This window comes from Dendrobates tinctorius, unplaced genomic scaffold (assembly GCF_039654945.1).
Source record: "Dendrobates tinctorius isolate UK_male_01 unplaced genomic scaffold, ASM3965494v1 ptg000142l, whole genome shotgun sequence".
Lineage (NCBI taxonomy): Eukaryota > Metazoa > Chordata > Amphibia > Anura > Dendrobatidae > Dendrobates > Dendrobates tinctorius.
The window spans coordinates 1,356,838-1,373,001 of NW_027361809.1; the positions used below are offsets into that span (position 1 = coordinate 1,356,838).

The window sequence follows — 16,164 nt, forward strand, 5'->3', positions numbered from 1 at the left end:
AGATTCTCCATTGAATTAAGGTCAGGGCTTTGACTCTGCCACTCCAGAACATTTACACCAATATCCCTGTATTTCTCACCATTCATCTTCACCTCGACTTGGGCCATTTTCCCTGTGCTTGCTGACGAAAAACATCCCCATGGCGTGATACTGCCACCACTATGTTTCACTGTGAGGAAGGTGTTGATAAACTGTGTTGGTTTGACACCAGACATGGCATTTACCTTGGTGGCCAAAAATTTCAATTTTGGTCTCCTCTGACCACAGCACCTTCCTCCATATATTTGGGGAGTCTCCCACATGTCTTTTGACACACACACAAATTGTAAGGCTCGGTTGGTTTAAGTAAAGGCTACCGATGCTACAGTCTCTGCTTGGGAACTCTGCAGCTCCTTCAGGGTTACCTTTGGTCTCTGTGCTGCCTCTCTGATTAATGCCCTCCTTGCTCAGGCTGACTGTTTTGGTGGGCGCCCTCTCTTGGCAGGTTTGTTGAGGTACCATGTTCTTTGCATTTGATGACGATGGATTTGATGGTTCTCCGGGTATTTGTAACCAAACCCTGACTTGTAATTCTCACAACTTTGTCTGATTTGTTTGGAGATCTCCCTGGTCTTCATGGTGGTGTAGAGATGGGTGGACAACTGGATGTTCGGGTCCAACAGGTTTGGCCAAATAGTTACAAAAAGTTCGGGTACCAAAACAGGACCTGAACCCAGACCCCATTCACTTGAATGGGGGGCCTGAACATCCAGTGTTTGCTGTTTACCTCCGGTCACTGGTGTCAGCGGATGGGACTACTGCTCCCATCATCCGACACCTGCTACCACTAATTACAGTGAGAGTAGGAGCAGCTGATGGGGGGTATTCATTAGCCGCTCCTGCGCTGTAAATAAATAATTGCAAAACATAAAGTGTGGATTCCCCTGTATTTTTGCTAACCAGCCAGGCCAAACTTACAGCTGGGGGCTGCAACCCTCAGCTGTCAGCTTCAGCAAGGCTGGTTATCAAGAATAGAGGGGTCCCCACGCATCTAATAAATGTGCCTTTTCTGGGCAGCTGTGGGCTGGTATTTTTAGCCTGGGGTGACCAATATCCATGGCCCCTTACCAGCCTGAGAATACCAGCCGTCTGCTTCATCAAGGTTGGTTGTCAAAAATGGGGGGGACCCCCAAGCCATTTTTTTAAAGCGCAGGCGCGGCTAATGAATACTTCCATCCGCCGCGCCTGCTCTAACTGTAATTAGCGGCTGCAGGTGTCAGAGCTGTAGTCCCATCCGCTGACACCAGTGACCGGAGGCAAACTTTATACCTCCGATCACAGCTGTGTGCTCACACTGTCTTTTGACAGCATGGTGTTTGCTGCGCTGTCATGCACATGACAACACCACAAACACCCGGTGTTCAGGCAGCCGAACCCGAACAGTTAACACTGACTTCCTGGCGACGTCCGTGTTCGGTGTCCATGCCCGAACAGTAGGTGTTTGGTATGGACGACGAACTGTACTGTTCAATTTTGCCCATATCTACTCCCTGGTCTTCACGGTGGTGTTTTGGACATCTCCCTGGTCTTCGCGGTGGTTTGTGGAGCGCTCCTTGGTCTGTACGGTGGTGTGTGGAACGCTCCTTGGTCTGTACGGTGGTGTGTGGAGCGCTCCCTGGTCTTCGCGGTGGTGTGTGGCGAGCTCCTTGGTCTTCGCGGTGGTGTGTGGCGAGCTCCCTGGTCTTCGCGGTGGTGTGTGGCGAGCTCCCTGGTCTTCGCGGTGGTGTGTGGCGAGCTCCCTGGTCTTCGCGGTGGTGTGTGGCGGGCTCCCTGGTCTTCGCGGTGGTGTGTGGCGAGCTCCCTGGTCTTCGCGGTGGTGTGTGGCGAGCTCCCTGGTCTTCGCGGTGGGGTGTGGCGAGCTCCCTGGTCTTCGCGGTGGGGTGTGGCGAGCTCCCTGGTCTTCGCGGTGGGGTGTGGCGAGCTCCCTGGTCTTCGCGGTGGGGTGTGGCGAGCTCCCTGGTCTTCGCGGTGGGGTGTGGCGAGCTCCCTGGTCTTCGCGGTGGGGTGTGGCGAGCTCCCTGGTCTTCGCGGTGGGGTGTGGCGGGCTCCCTGGTCTTCGCGGTGGTGTGTGGCGAGCTCCCTGGTCTTCGCGGTGGTGTGTGGCGAGCTCCCTGGTCTTCGCGGTGGTGTGTGGCGAGCTCCCTGGTCTTCGCGGTGGTGTGTGGCGAGCTCCCTGGTCTTCGCGGTGGTGTGTGGCGAGCTCCCTGGTCTTCGCGGTGGGGTGTGGCGAGCTCCCTGGTCTTCGCGGTGGTGTGTGGCGAGCTCCCTGGTCTTCGCGGTGGTGTGGCGAGCTCCCTGGTCTTCGCGGTGGTGTGTGGCGAGCTCCCTGGTCTTCGCGGTGGTGTGTGGCGAGCTCCCTGGTCTTCGCGGTGGGGTGTGGCGAGCTCCCTGGTCTTCGCGGTGGGGTGTGGCGAGCTCCCTGGTCTTCGCGGTGGGGTGTGGCGAGCTCCCTGGTCTTCGCGGTGGGGTGTGGCGAGCTCCCTGGTCTTCGCGGTGGGGTGTGGCGAGCTCCCTGGTCTTCGCGGTGGGGTGTGGCGAGCTCCCTGGTCTTCGCGGTGGGGTGTGGCGAGCTCCCTGGTCTTCGCGGTGTTTGGTTAGTGGTACCTCTGTGGCCTTTCAGAGAAGGTAAAGTGTATATAGTGACAGACATGTGACACTGAGATTGCACACAGGGGGACGTCCGGTCAGAGAATTGCTTGAACCAAAATTTTTTAGGTGCTTCATCGCAGCAGGCGTGAATACATATGCACATGACAATTTTTAGTAACTTGATCCCATAAATGTAACTTATGTTTTTCTCATCACACAAATATTTACACACAGGTTGTAATGTAACACAATGGGTAAAAGCCGAGGGGGTGAATACTTTCCCGAGCCGCGGTATATGCGGGCATGTATGACGTGACCCGTGTACATTATATCGGAGGTGTCATTTGCTGTAATTTTTTCACCTCATAACCTTTTTCTTTTTTCCTTTTTATTATGTTGTAGCAAATCTATACCTTTGGTAATGAGTTGGGACGAGGGAGTTTTGGGGTTGTCATTGAAGCTACGCACAAGGAGTCGGGGAAGAAGTGGGCGATTAAGAAGGTCCATAGAGAAAAGGTGAAACGTTTCTTCTGTGTTACTCCGATCTGATGAGGCCCACTACTGCTCCCAGCATGCCCGCACTCCTCTGACTTCATGCTGCCACTCTCGTTTCAGGCCGGGAGCTCCGCTGTCAAACTGCTGGAACGGGAGGTTTCCATCCTGAAAAGGGTAAATCACGACCACATCATCCACCTGGAGGAAGTGTTCGAGACGCCCAAGGTGAGTGCCCCGAATTCTGTCATTAGAGATTGTTAGACGGCACAGGAGGGAGAGACCCTGTACTGTCGCCTCTGTGGCTCCGCTCCTGTAGCTATCTGGAGGAAATAAGGAGTAAAAATGGCAATTTTCAAGTCTGGAAAATGACTTCATGAATCAAACTGCATCTAGGCAAGGGTAAAACAAAGTCCAGTCACCCCCAGAGCTGCAGTCACTATTCTGCTGTTACATCGTGTCTAATCCTCCAGTCACCTCCAGAGCTGCAGTCACTATTCTGCTGTTACATCGTGTCTTATCCTCCAGTCACCTCCAGAGCTGCAGTCACTATTCTGCTGTTACATTGTGTCTTATCCTCCAGTCACCTCCAGAGCTGCACTCACTATTCTGCTGTTACATTGTCTTATCCTCCACTCGCCTCCAGAGCTGCATTCACTATTCTGCTATTACATTGTCTTATCCTCCAGTCACCTCCAGAGCTTCACTCACTATTCTGCTGTTACATCGTGTCTTATCCTCCAGTCACCTCCAGAGCTGCACTCACTATTCTGCTGTTACATTGTGTCTTATCCTCCACTCACCTCCAGAGCTGCACTCACTATTCTGCTGTTACATTGTGTCTTATCCTCAACTCACCTCCAGAGCTGCACTCACTATTCTGCTGTTACATCATGTCTTATCCTCCAGTCACCTCCAGAGCTGCAGTCACTATTCTGCTGTCACATTGTGTCTTAGAGACATGGAAACCTTGAGATGCAGCTGTGGATGTGACTGGAGAGGATGTTTGCCTTTCAGAGGGTCTACCTGGTGATGGAGTTGTGTGAAGGCGGAGAGCTGCGGAAGATCCTGCACCGGAGGAAGCTGCTGTCAGAGAGTGAAACCAGACACGTCATCCACAGCCTGGCCTTCGCCATCGCCTATCTGCACAAGAACGGTATGCAGCTCCGCTGCTGAGTGATGGAGGATCAGTACTGCAGGCTGGAGAGTGGGCGCTGCGGTGGTATCGTGTTTAGGGACCTTCTTCAGGAGCCTGGAGAAGCAGACAGCCCACTGTAGGAGCTGTATTTATTTACAGGGGGTGCATGCACCATTTTCGAGCAGCTTATTGAGGAAAGTTGAAGGCTTTCCCTCTCGTTTTCTGCTGCCTTTTGTAACTTCCTTTCTGGTAAGTTCGTTTGGTGCTTCCCCTGATTATAATGTGAAGAGGAAGGTGAGGATGATGGTAGCTCCGACCTGTCATCTGAGCGGCTGGACGCTGCCTCCCTCTGCTGGAAGCTTTGGGGCATTGCACAAACCTGAGCTTTTCAGGCTTTACTACTGATAAATCTCATTACCTAGAAGGTGAAATTGTTTCATGGCAGACGCTCGTATGTGTGCGATGCTGTGTAGCTACCCAAACCTCTGAATACTCAATATTTTACTTGTATATTTGCATTTTTTTTTTTTTTAATTAACCCCTTTCTGACATTAGGCGTAATAGTATGCTGATGTCGGACTCCCTCCCTTTGATGTGGGTTCCGGTGCTGAGCCCACATCTTTCCCGGCACACGTCAGCTGTTTTGAACATCTGACGTGCCCGGAACAGCCGCGGGTGGACTTGTGATCCACCCGCGGCTATTAACTCGTTAAATGCTGCTGTCAATGTCTGACAGCGGCATTTACCTCGCAATTCCGGCAATTGAGCCAGAAATCTGCCCGGCGGTGACTCCCGTCACGTGATCGCGGGTCACCGATGGGTTGGCATGACAACCGGAGGGCTCCTGCAGACCTCAATGTTTGTCACTGCCTGATTGCTACAAGCGCCACCCGGTGGACGGCACTCATAGCAAGTGAGCAATTCTGTTACATACAGGTGATCTGATCATCGATGGCCGGTACATAGAGCCGATCGGGTTGTGGCAGCCTCTATTGTCCCATGGAGACTATTGAAGCAAATGAAAAGTAAAAATAAAATGTATTAAAAACTATAAAAGTTCAAATCACCCCCCCCCCCCCCCGCCTCAGAAATAAACAATAAAAAAAATCAAACGTATACATATTTGGTATCGTCGTGTTCAGGATCGCCCGATCTATCAATAGAATAGAAGAATTAACCCGATCGCTATACGGAGAAAACCAGAAAAAAAAATTCAAAAAGCCAGAATAACGTTTTTTTTGTTCGCCGCAACATTGCATGAAAATGCAATAACGGGCGATCAGAAGATCGTCTCTGCACCAACATGGTATCATTAAAAACATCAGCGCGGCACACAAAAAATAAGCCCAGGTCTCGAAAAATGGAGACGCTACGGGGATCGGAAAATGGCGCAGTTGGGTTTTTTTTTAACAAATAATTTGGAAAAAAATTTTCACCACTTAAATAAAAAAAATCTAGCCATGTTTGGTGTCTGTGAACTCGTAATGGCCTGGAGAATCATGATGGCCGGTCAGCTTTAGCATTTGGTGAACATGGTGAAAATAAAATCCAAAAAACCGTTGTGGAATTCCACTTTTTTTTTGCAATTTCATCAAAAGTACAACTCGTCCCGCAAAAAACAAGCCGTCACACGGCCATATTGACTGAAAAATAAAAAAGATATGGCTCTGAGAAGAAGAGGAGCAAAAAATGAAAACGCAAAACCGAAAATACCTCTGGTTGTTAAGGGGTTAAAGAGAAGCTTTCCACAGAATTTTATGTAAAGTACAAGACAGTCAGTAATGGTGCTGTAATACTGATTACATTGTTAGCTTTCAAGAAGAAATCCGCTTTGTTTTTTTAATTAACCCCTTAGTGACAGAGCCAGTTTGCAGCTTAGGCCAGTTTCACATTTGCGTATCAGGGCGCAGCGACGGCCTGCGCATGGCCGCCGCTAAGCCCCGCCCCCTGCCGCACCTCCGCCGGTAGCTCCGCCTATCGGCGTATGACGCTGCATGTGTCCTGTGTCCCCTATCTTTATCACTGGGGACGCAGGCCGTGCGCAGTAATGCGTTTGGCGGCGCATGCGTCCTTTTTTCGGTGTGCTGAGCGCAACCAAATTGCAACAGGTTGCGTTTGGCGCAGGTCGGCGCAACATCAAAAGGACGCATGCGCCGCCAAACGCATACTGCGCACGGCCTGTGTCCCCAGTGATAGAGGGGACGAATACAGCGTCATGCGTCGATAGGCGGAGCTACCGGCGGAGGCGCGGCAGGGGCGGGGCTTAGCGGCCGTGCGAAGGCCGTCGCTGCGCCCTGATACGCAAATGTGAAACCGGCCTTAATGACCGGGCCAATTTTTACAATTCTGACCACTGTCCCTTTATGAGGTTATAACTCTGGAACGCTTTAATGGATCCTGCTGATTCTGACACTATTTTTTCGTGACATATTGTCCTTCATGTTAGTGGTAAAATTTCTTCGATTTACGTCTTGTGTTTATTTATGAAAAACAACAAATATGGCGAAAATTTAGCAATTTTAAAACTTTACATTTTTATGCCCTTAAATCAGAGATGTGTCACACAAATTTCTTAATAAATAACATTTCCCACATGTCTACTTTACATCACCACAATTTTGGAAGCAAAATTTTTTTGTCAGGAAGTTATAAGGGTTAAAAGTTGACCAGCGATTTGTCATTTTCACAACAAAATTTACAAAACCATTTTTTTTTTTTTTTAGGGACCACATCACATTTGAAGTCATTTTGAGGGGTGTGCATGACAGAAAATACCCAAAATTGGCACCATTCTGAAAACTAGACCCCCTCAAGGTGCTCAAAACCACATTCAAGAAGTTTATTAACCCTTTACATGCTTCACAGGAACTAAAGCAATGTGGAAGGAAAAAATTAACATTTAACTTTTTTTTGCAAAAAATTTTAATTCAGAACCAATTTTTTTATTTTCACAAGTGTTAAAAGAGAAAATCAACCACAAAATTTGTTGTACAATTTCTCCTGAATACGACGATACCCCATATGTGGGGGTAAACCACTGTTTGGGCGCATGGCAGAGCTTGCATGGGATGGAGCGCCGTTTGACTTTTTCAACGCAGAATTGGCTGCAATTGAGATCGGATGCCATGTTGCGTTCGGAGAGCCCTTAATGTGCCTAAACAGTGGAAACCTCCAACAAGTGACCCATTTTGGAAACTAGACCCCCCAAGGAACTTATCTAGATGTGTAGTGAGCACTTTGAACCTTAAAGTGCTTCACAGAAGTTTATAATGTATAGCCGTGAAAATAAAAAATCCATTTTTTTCCACAAAAATGATCTTTTCGCCCCCAAATTTTTATTTTTTACAAGGGTAACAGGAGAAATCATACCCCCACAGTTGTTGTGCGATTTGTCTTGAGTACGCCGATACCCCATATGTGGGGGGGAACCACTGTTTGGGCGCATGGGAGAGCTCGGAAGGGAAGGAGCACCATTTTGGAATGCAGACTTTGATGGAATGGTCTGTGGGCGTCATGTTGCGTTTGCAGAGCCCCTGATGTGCCTAAACAGTGGAAACCCCTCACAAGTGACCCCATTTTGGAAATTAGACCCCCCCCCCAAGGCACTTATCTAGATATGTGGTGAGCACTTTGAACCCCCCAAGCGCTTCACAGAAGTCTATAAACGCAGAGCCGTGAAAATAAAGTCTTTTTTTATTTCCACAAAGGTGAATTTTTTTTTAGACCCCCAAAGTTAGTAAATAGTGGAAACCCCTCAATTCTTGCTCCAACCCTAACCCCAACACACCCCTAACCTTAATCCCAACCCTAACCCTAATTCTAACCCTAATCCTAGTTCGCCTTAACCCTAGCCCAACCCTAACCTTAATGGAAAACTGAAAAAAAAAACAAAACTATTTTCTTTATTTCGTTATGTTGGCCTAACTAAGGGGGTGATAAACGGGGGATTATGTACTATTTTGTTTATTTTGATCACGATGATAGTTTGTCATAGTAATCAAAATGAATGAATGGAATCTGCCAGCCGGAGCCGGCAGACTCCCAGCGGGCGCACTGCGCATGCGCCCGCCATTTTCTTCCGGATCCAAGATGGCGGCGCCCACCGGAGGACATCGGCGGGACACAGGACCACCGGGAGGGGACAGAGAACCACGGAGAGGTACCGGGGGGGGATCAGGGACCCTCTTTCTCTCTCCTCTGATGTGCGATCACATCAGAGGAAAGAGAAATTTAATGCAAAATCGCGGCTTTTTTTTTTTTTTTTTGCGGTCGCCGTTATAGTGTTAATAACGGCGAGCGCAAAAGCGGGGTCAGTAAAAACCGCCTGATTCATGTTCTCTGGCGTCTTGGCTACCCCCGGCTGCCGAGACCCCGGAGAAAATCCGACACTGGGGGGCGCTATTCACTTTCTCCACAGCGCCGTGAATTAGCGGCGCTGTGGTTTTTAGTACAGTTAAATACCGCCGTTAAAAGGTGTATCGGCGGTCGCTAAGCGGTTAAACACCAATTTATCATTACATTACTGATCCTGAGTTACATCCTGTATTATACTCCAGAGCCGCACTCACTATTCTGCTGGTGCAGTCACTGTGTACATACATTACATTACTGATCCTGAGTTACATCCTGTATTATACTCCAGAGCCGCACTCACTATTCTGCTGGTGCAGTCACTGTGTACATACATTACATTACTGATCCAGAGTTACCTCCTGTATTATAATCCAGAGCTGCACTCACTATTCTGCTGGAGCAGTCACTGTGTACATACATTACATTACTGATCCTGAGTTACATCCTGTATTATACTCCAGAGCTGCACTCACTATTCTGCTGGTGCAGTCACTGTGTACATACATTACATTACTGATCCTGAGTTACATCCTGCATTATACTCCAGAGCCGCACTCACTATTCTGCTGGTGCAGTCACTGTGTACATACATTACATTACTGATTCTGAGTTACATCCTGTATTATCCTCCAGAGCTGCACTCACTATTCTGCTGGAGCAGTCACTGTGTACATACATTACTGATCCTGAGTTACATCCTGTATTATACCCCAGAGCTGCACTCACTATTCTGCTGGTGCAGTCACTGTGTACATACATTACATTACTGATCCTGAGTTACATCCTGTATTATACTCCAGAGCTGCACTCACTATTCTGCTGGTGCAGTCGCTGTGTACATACATTACTGATCCTGAGTTACATCCTGTATTAATACCCCAGAGCTGCACTCACTATTCTGCTGGAGCAGTCACTGTGTACATACATTACTGATCCTGAGTTACATCCTGTATTATACTGCAGAGCTGCACTCACTATTCTGCTGGTGCAGTCGCTGTGTACATACATTACTGATCCTGAGTTACATCCTGTATTATACCCCAGAGCTGCACTCACTATTCTGCTGGAGCAGTCACTGTGTACATACATTACTGATCCTGAGTTACATCCTGTATTATACCCCAGAGCTGCACTCACTATTCTGCTGGTGCAGTCACTGTGTACATACATTACATTACTGATCCTGAGTTACATCCTGTATTATACTCCAGAGCTGCACTCACTATTCTGCTGGTGCAGTCGCTGTGTACATACATTACTGATCCTGAGTTACATCCTGTATTAATACCCCAGAGCTGCACTCACTATTCTGCTGGAGCAGTCACTGTGTACATACATTACTGATCCTGAGTTACATCCTGTATTATACTGCAGAGCTGCACTCACTATTCTGCTGGTGCAGTCGCTGTGTACATACATTACTGATCCTGAGTTTGATCCTGAGTTACATCCTGTATTAATACCCCAGAGCTGCACTCACTATTCTGCTGGAGCAGTCACTGTGTACATACATTACTGATCCTGAGTTACATCCTGTATTATACTCCAGAGCTGCACTCACTATTCTGCTGGTGCAGTCGCTGTGTACATACATTACTGATCCTGAGTTTGATCCTGAGTTACATCCTGTATTATACCCCAGAGCTGCACTCACTATTCTGCTGGTTGTTAGTGGGAATCCATATTGAGCTCATATAATGGGGTTTACATTGTTCCACGTCCAGTGACTATAGCTCGTTGCAGACAGTGAGGGTCCGGTCTTTACACTTACATGACGTTAGACATTGTGGGGTCTCTTGTTGATAAAATCTTGATTCTTTCTTATAGACATCGTCCACCGTGATCTGAAGTTAGAAAACATTTTAGTGCAGAGCCCGGACGTAGCAGAAGGTGAAGTGATGGCGCTGAACATAAAGGTGTGCTGTGCGGGATCTGCTCCTCCTGTCTGAACTTATGCACGTTCTGTGTTATAGACCAGAGCTGCAGTCAGGCACGTCTGCTGGCCTTTACTGCAAACAGTAAGCTGGTGGACCCCAGTCCCCATAAAGAAAAGTGACCCCCGCGCGTCCCGGCGGGAGAAGCGTCCCACCGCCCCCCTCTGCGCGTCCCGGCGGGAGAAGCGTCCCACCGCCCCCCTCTGCGCGTCCCGGCGGGAGAAGCGTCCCACCGCCCCCCTCTGCACGTCCCGGCGGGAGAAGCGGCCCACCGCCCCCCTCTGCGCGTCCCGACGGGAGAAGCGGCCCACCGCCCCCCTCTGCGCGTCCCGGCGGGAGAAGCGGCCCACCGCCCCCCTCTGCGCGTCCCGGCGGGAGAAGCGTCCCACCGCCCCCCTCTGCGCGTCCCGGCGGGAGAAGCGGCCCACCGCCCCCCTCTGCGCGTCCCGGCGGGAGAAGCGGCCCACCGCCCCCCTCTGCGCGTCCCGGCGGGAGAAGCGGCCCACCGCCCCCCTCTGCGCGTCCCGGCGGGAGAAGCGGCCCACCGCCCCCCTCTGCACGTCCCGGCGGGAGAAGCGTCCCACCGCCCCCCTCTGCACGTCCCGGCGGGAGAAGCGTCCCACCGCCCCCCTCTGCGCGTCCCGGCGGGAGAAGCGTCCCACCGCCCCCCTCTGCGCGTCCCGGCGGGAGAAGCGTCCCACCGCCCCCTCTGCGCGTCCCGGCGGGAGAAGCGGCCCACCGCCCCCCTCTGCGCGTCCCGGCGGGAGAAGCGGCCCACCGCCCCCCTCCACCGCCTCTTATAAACCGGAGACTGAAATACATCTGCTGTGATGTAATTTACTAATTATTGTGTTTTCTGTGATCAGGTGACCGATTTCGGTTTGGCCGTGCAGAAAGGTGGAGTTGGCAGTGAAAACATGTTGCAGTCCACCTGTGGGACCCCGATATATATGGGTAAGATCGCCAGAGTCACTACTTAGGGGGCTGTGAGGATGTACGGACGTGGCAGGTCCGTCCCGTTGGGTGCTGTTTCGCGGGATCAGCAGCCGCCACATCAAACATTTACGCCTGTCTCTTATATATACCTCCGCGCCGCTCCCCAGCTGCTCCGCAGTCACTGCCAACAATTAAAAAGTCACCGCTCATCCGGATATTCCTCCAGTCATCACTTCTGTGGGGGGAAGCACGGACTGAGCAGGTCTGTACATAATTCATCTCCACATCTGCTGTCGTCCGGGACTCATCGGGGAATAAATTAGACCCCATCAGCGGAATCGCTGCGCCGCGTGTTTAAGCATTTATAAGTGATTTCTGTATTATTAATATTCGTGTTTATACTTTACTGGCAGCTCCCGAAGTGATCAACGCGCATGACTACAGTCAGCAGTGCGACATCTGGAGCATCGGGGTCATCATGTACATGCTGTAAGTAGGCAGCAGGGGTCCTTCCTGGAAGGACGAGGCCTTCACCCCCCAGTTCCCTCAAGAGTGAGGAGAGTCGGTGTTACCTATAGCATGCAGTGCGGCGCCCATCAGCCTCTGTCCTGAACAGGGCACGCTATAAGGCTATGTGCCCACGTTGCAGGAATGCTGCGGAATTGTCCACAGCATTTCCGCAACTTCCCGCCGCGGGTAAAATGCATGTGGAAATCGCATGTATTTTCCCGCAAAACGCAATCGTTTTTAGCTTGCAGAATGCTTGCGCTTTTCCTTGCGATTTGAAGCATCACTTGGAAAAGTGATTGACAGGTTGGTTACACACAGTATAGTGCTTGACAAGTGTGACCACCTTTTTATTATTGAGGCTGCCTATGCTGCATCAATAGTAAAAGAATGTAAAAAATAATAAAAAAATATGGATATACTCACCTCCTGGCGGCCCCCGATCTCAGCAGTGATCCTGGTCCTCAACGGCGCTGCCGGCAAGTTCCGTTCCCAGGCGTGCTTTGCACGATGGACCTTTGTGACGTCATGATCACGTGACCACTACATCATCAGAGGTTATTCTCTCAAAGCACGCCAGGGAACGGAACTTGCCGGCAGCGCCATTGAGGACTCCAGGGGCCGACAGAGGGTGAGTATATCCCTATTTTTAACAGGAATATGGTACCCAGGGCATAGTCACCTCTCCTCCAGACCCTGGGTACCATCCGCACATGAAGCGCTCACTTTACGCATGATGGGCATAGCCACATGTGTAAAGTGAGCTTTTCAGTGCAATCGTATGGCGGAGGAATCGCTGCGATTCCGCAAAATTAATGGACATGCTGCAGATTTTTCCGCTATGCGATACCGCAGCGGAATAATCCGCAGCATTAGCACAGCAACTGCAGAATCCCATAGGATTGCATAGGGATGCGTTTTACCTAGCTTTTTAAGCGTTTCCGCAGCGACAAACGCTTAAACTCAACATGGGTACACAGCCTAACTGCACACGCCAGCGCCGCTCTCCTTACCTTCTCTCTAACCCCTTGCCTTGTCTTTTCGTCGCCCGCCCAGCCACCTTTGCCTTGTCTTTCCGTCGCCCCCAGCCCCCCTCGCATTGTCTTCATGCCGCCCCTAGCCACCTTCGCCTTGTCTTTTCGCTGCCCCCAGCTCCCCTTGCCTTGTCTTTCCGTCGCCCGCCCAGCCACCTTCACTTTGTCTTTCCGTCGCCCCCAGCCCCCCTCGCATTGTCTTCAGGCCGCCCCTAGCCACCTTCGCCTTGTCTTTTCGCTGCCCCCAGCTCCCCTTGCCTTGTCTTTCCGTCGCCCGCCCAGCCACCTTCACTTTGTCTTTCCGTCGCCCCCAGCCCCCCTCGCCTTGTCTTTATGCTGCCCCCAGCCCCCCTCACCTTGTCTTTCTGCCGCCCCCAGCCCCCTTCGCCTCGTCTTTGTGCTGCCCCCAGCCCCCTTCTCCTTGTCTTTTCGCTGCCCCCATCCCCCCTCGCCTTGTCTTTGTGCCGCCCCCAGCCCCCTTGTCTTTCCGTCTCCTGTTTGCAGCTCCGCCTTTTGTTTCCTCTCTTTCGGACTCTGTTCTGTCTTGTGCGATCAGATAGTTGCAGCGTCCTGAGACGTGGGGCACAGAGACCTCCTGCCCCACATTGTGCCTGTGTACAGACTTCCCTTATGTCCCGCACAGTATGCGTGTATGGGTCTCCTGCGGGAAGTGGAGCGTCTGCTGTCACACGTCAGCATCAGCCGGTGGTCAGACACATTTAGGTTGTGGGACGCAGCTCCTCGGTGTCGGGAATGATGTGCGCGTCGTGAAGTTGAATTTGGAATCGGTGTCCTGTCGTTTTATTTGCAGAGCCGCCGTTTCAGTTATAGTCTCCTCCCCACATCAGTCTTGCCGTCTTGCCAGTGTCATTGCTGATTGAGGGTTTTTTATATATATATATATATATATATATATATATATATATATATATATATATATACACCCTCAATATATATTTTATTTATTTTTTTAGCACCGCGATCATGGCGTGAAAACAAGGCATAAATCGGGGGGCGCAATTCTCTGCTCTCTCAAGTGACTAATTGTGATTTTCATTATTCCGTCTATAATATCTTTATACGTCTGCAAAACAAATAAAAGGAATTTGCATTTTGATGAGGATCATTATGTAATGGCGCCGGCGCTGACAGTTGTGAAATTGGGTTACACTGAGCAACGAAATAATTGACTACCATGAAAAGAAGCCATATATTAGTCAAGATAATAGGAGGAGTAACGGCGACTCCTACAGGCAGGCCCGGCGCACTGCATCCACACGGGGAAATGCCTGACATCTGATAATCCGGAACGTAACTGCAGCTCCTCGGCTGATCAGTAATATGGAGTAACGTGTAGCAGGACATGGATGGATGCCTGATCTCTGCAGCCCACCCTGGATCATGGCTACCAGTAGTATATTACAGGCACTTAGTTCACGGACTCCTCTACGTCAGATGGATGCAGCTCAGTTTATGCAGTCACTGGGTATTCTGGATAAAGGCGAGCATGTGGATCCCACCCGTATCAGACATATGACATACCTGCAGATAGTACAGACAGTACTGTTCAAAAGTTTTAGGCAGGTGTGAAAAACACACTACAAAAGTAGCGGACAACCGCCCTTCACCTCAGTCATCGGTAGATGGCGACCGCCCTTCAATTCCGTCATCTGTAGCTGGCGACTGCCCTTCACCTCTGTCATCAGTAGCTGGCAACCGCCCGTCTTTGTCATTTCTGCAAAATCCCTGACTGCAAATGCACCCAGGGCTATGGCCAACTGTCTAACAAATTCTACCAAACGTGATAATGATCATTTATTATGGAGGATGGAACAGCCATTTGGGAGGTTGAGAACCGAGGATCAGCCAAACACTTATACAAAGGTGAGGTTGTGGATGACAGTATCACAGTCATGGCTAGACTGAGCACAGCAACAAGACACAAGGTAGTTATACTGCATCAACAAGGTATCTCCTAGGCAAAGATTTTACAACATACTGGGCCCTCGGAGTGTCCTTCAAGAAGAAGCATCACCAATAATGTGCAACTTTGAGGGCCATAGCCACAGCGTTCAGCCAAGGAAACCTGGTGCAGCAGATGAGTCGCATCATGTTCCTTCCCTTACAGATCAGAAGATGTCCAGCAGTGCCATCATCTCAGAACTGGCATCAAAAGTGAAATTTTAGTGCTGCAGTTGTGGGGAGAATCTACATTGCTCCATGTACTTTGCAGGCAGTGGTATGATGGGGGTACTACTCCAGGTCCTAGGTCCCCTGATTGTGTTTGTATTTCCTCAGGTTGTCTGGGGATCCGCCATTCATGGGAAGCTCGGAGGATAAACTCTTCGAACACATAAAGCGAGGGGAACTAAACTTTTCGTCTCTGGTGTGGCAGTCGGTGAGCGAGGCGGGTAAGTGCCCACGCAGAATGCCAAGGACAGAAGCAGCGTGTCGCAGAGAAAAGGCTTTTAATGGCTGTTGGCAGCCCCGGCCGAACCACTACAAATAAAGAGCCTTTTAGCAGCCGCCACGCCGGGCAGAGCGGCCATTGTTCGGCTGACAGGGACGTGTACTTAGGAAAGGTTCAGCCATCGATCGCTTACATTAGCCCGCGTCTCTCACAATGGAGAACAGCCCGACGCCTGTATTACCTAATATCACAGCCTGAGTCTAATGCCGCCATCTCCTGCACATAGACGCCCAGGGCTGCCGCAATATCCAGAACAGTCAAGTGCTGTTATACACACCGACCGTGGGGGGCTCCACACAGAACGCCTGCCCCCCCAGAGCCTCCACTTATTCCACCACATCCAGCTATTTGCCTGAAAAACAAGGACAGATCTTAAGACACAAATGGCTTCCAGTCATCAGTAACTGCGAGGGTTATCCCCACATTACAAGTTCTCACCGATCCACAGAAGATGTGATGACATCTGTGACCTCCAGACTCGACAAAAATTCTTTATACAATTTCTTTCTCTACTTTCATTGTCATTTTCTCTTGTTTCAAGATCTTTGCTTGCTGTTTCTTGCAGGACATAAAAATCCTGTACTGTTCAAGTGATCGACAGACGGAAGCTCCCGTGCCTGTGCCGGGGCCGCGCTCCCGTCTGTCCATTGCCCAACATGGTCCTCCTGAAAC

At 50.3% G+C, this 16,164-nt stretch overlaps 1 protein-coding gene across 2 annotated transcripts in view; it reads left to right on the forward strand.

Annotated features, from left to right (window-relative positions):
• Positions 1–16,164, forward strand: part of STK33 (serine/threonine kinase 33) — a 53,991-nt gene that overhangs the window by 27,448 nt on the left and 10,379 nt on the right. For both annotated transcript variants that reach the window (XM_073545207.1, XM_073545206.1), the window contains exons 3-9: positions 3,031–3,144; positions 3,244–3,348; positions 4,138–4,276; positions 10,439–10,527; positions 11,412–11,499; positions 11,895–11,970; positions 15,321–15,433. In XM_073545207.1, coding sequence (XP_073401308.1) covers positions 3,031–3,144; positions 3,244–3,348; positions 4,138–4,276; positions 10,439–10,527; positions 11,412–11,499; positions 11,895–11,970; positions 15,321–15,433 — 724 coding nt within the window. The remainder of the gene's footprint in view (positions 1–3,030; positions 3,145–3,243; positions 3,349–4,137; positions 4,277–10,438; positions 10,528–11,411; positions 11,500–11,894; positions 11,971–15,320; positions 15,434–16,164) is intronic.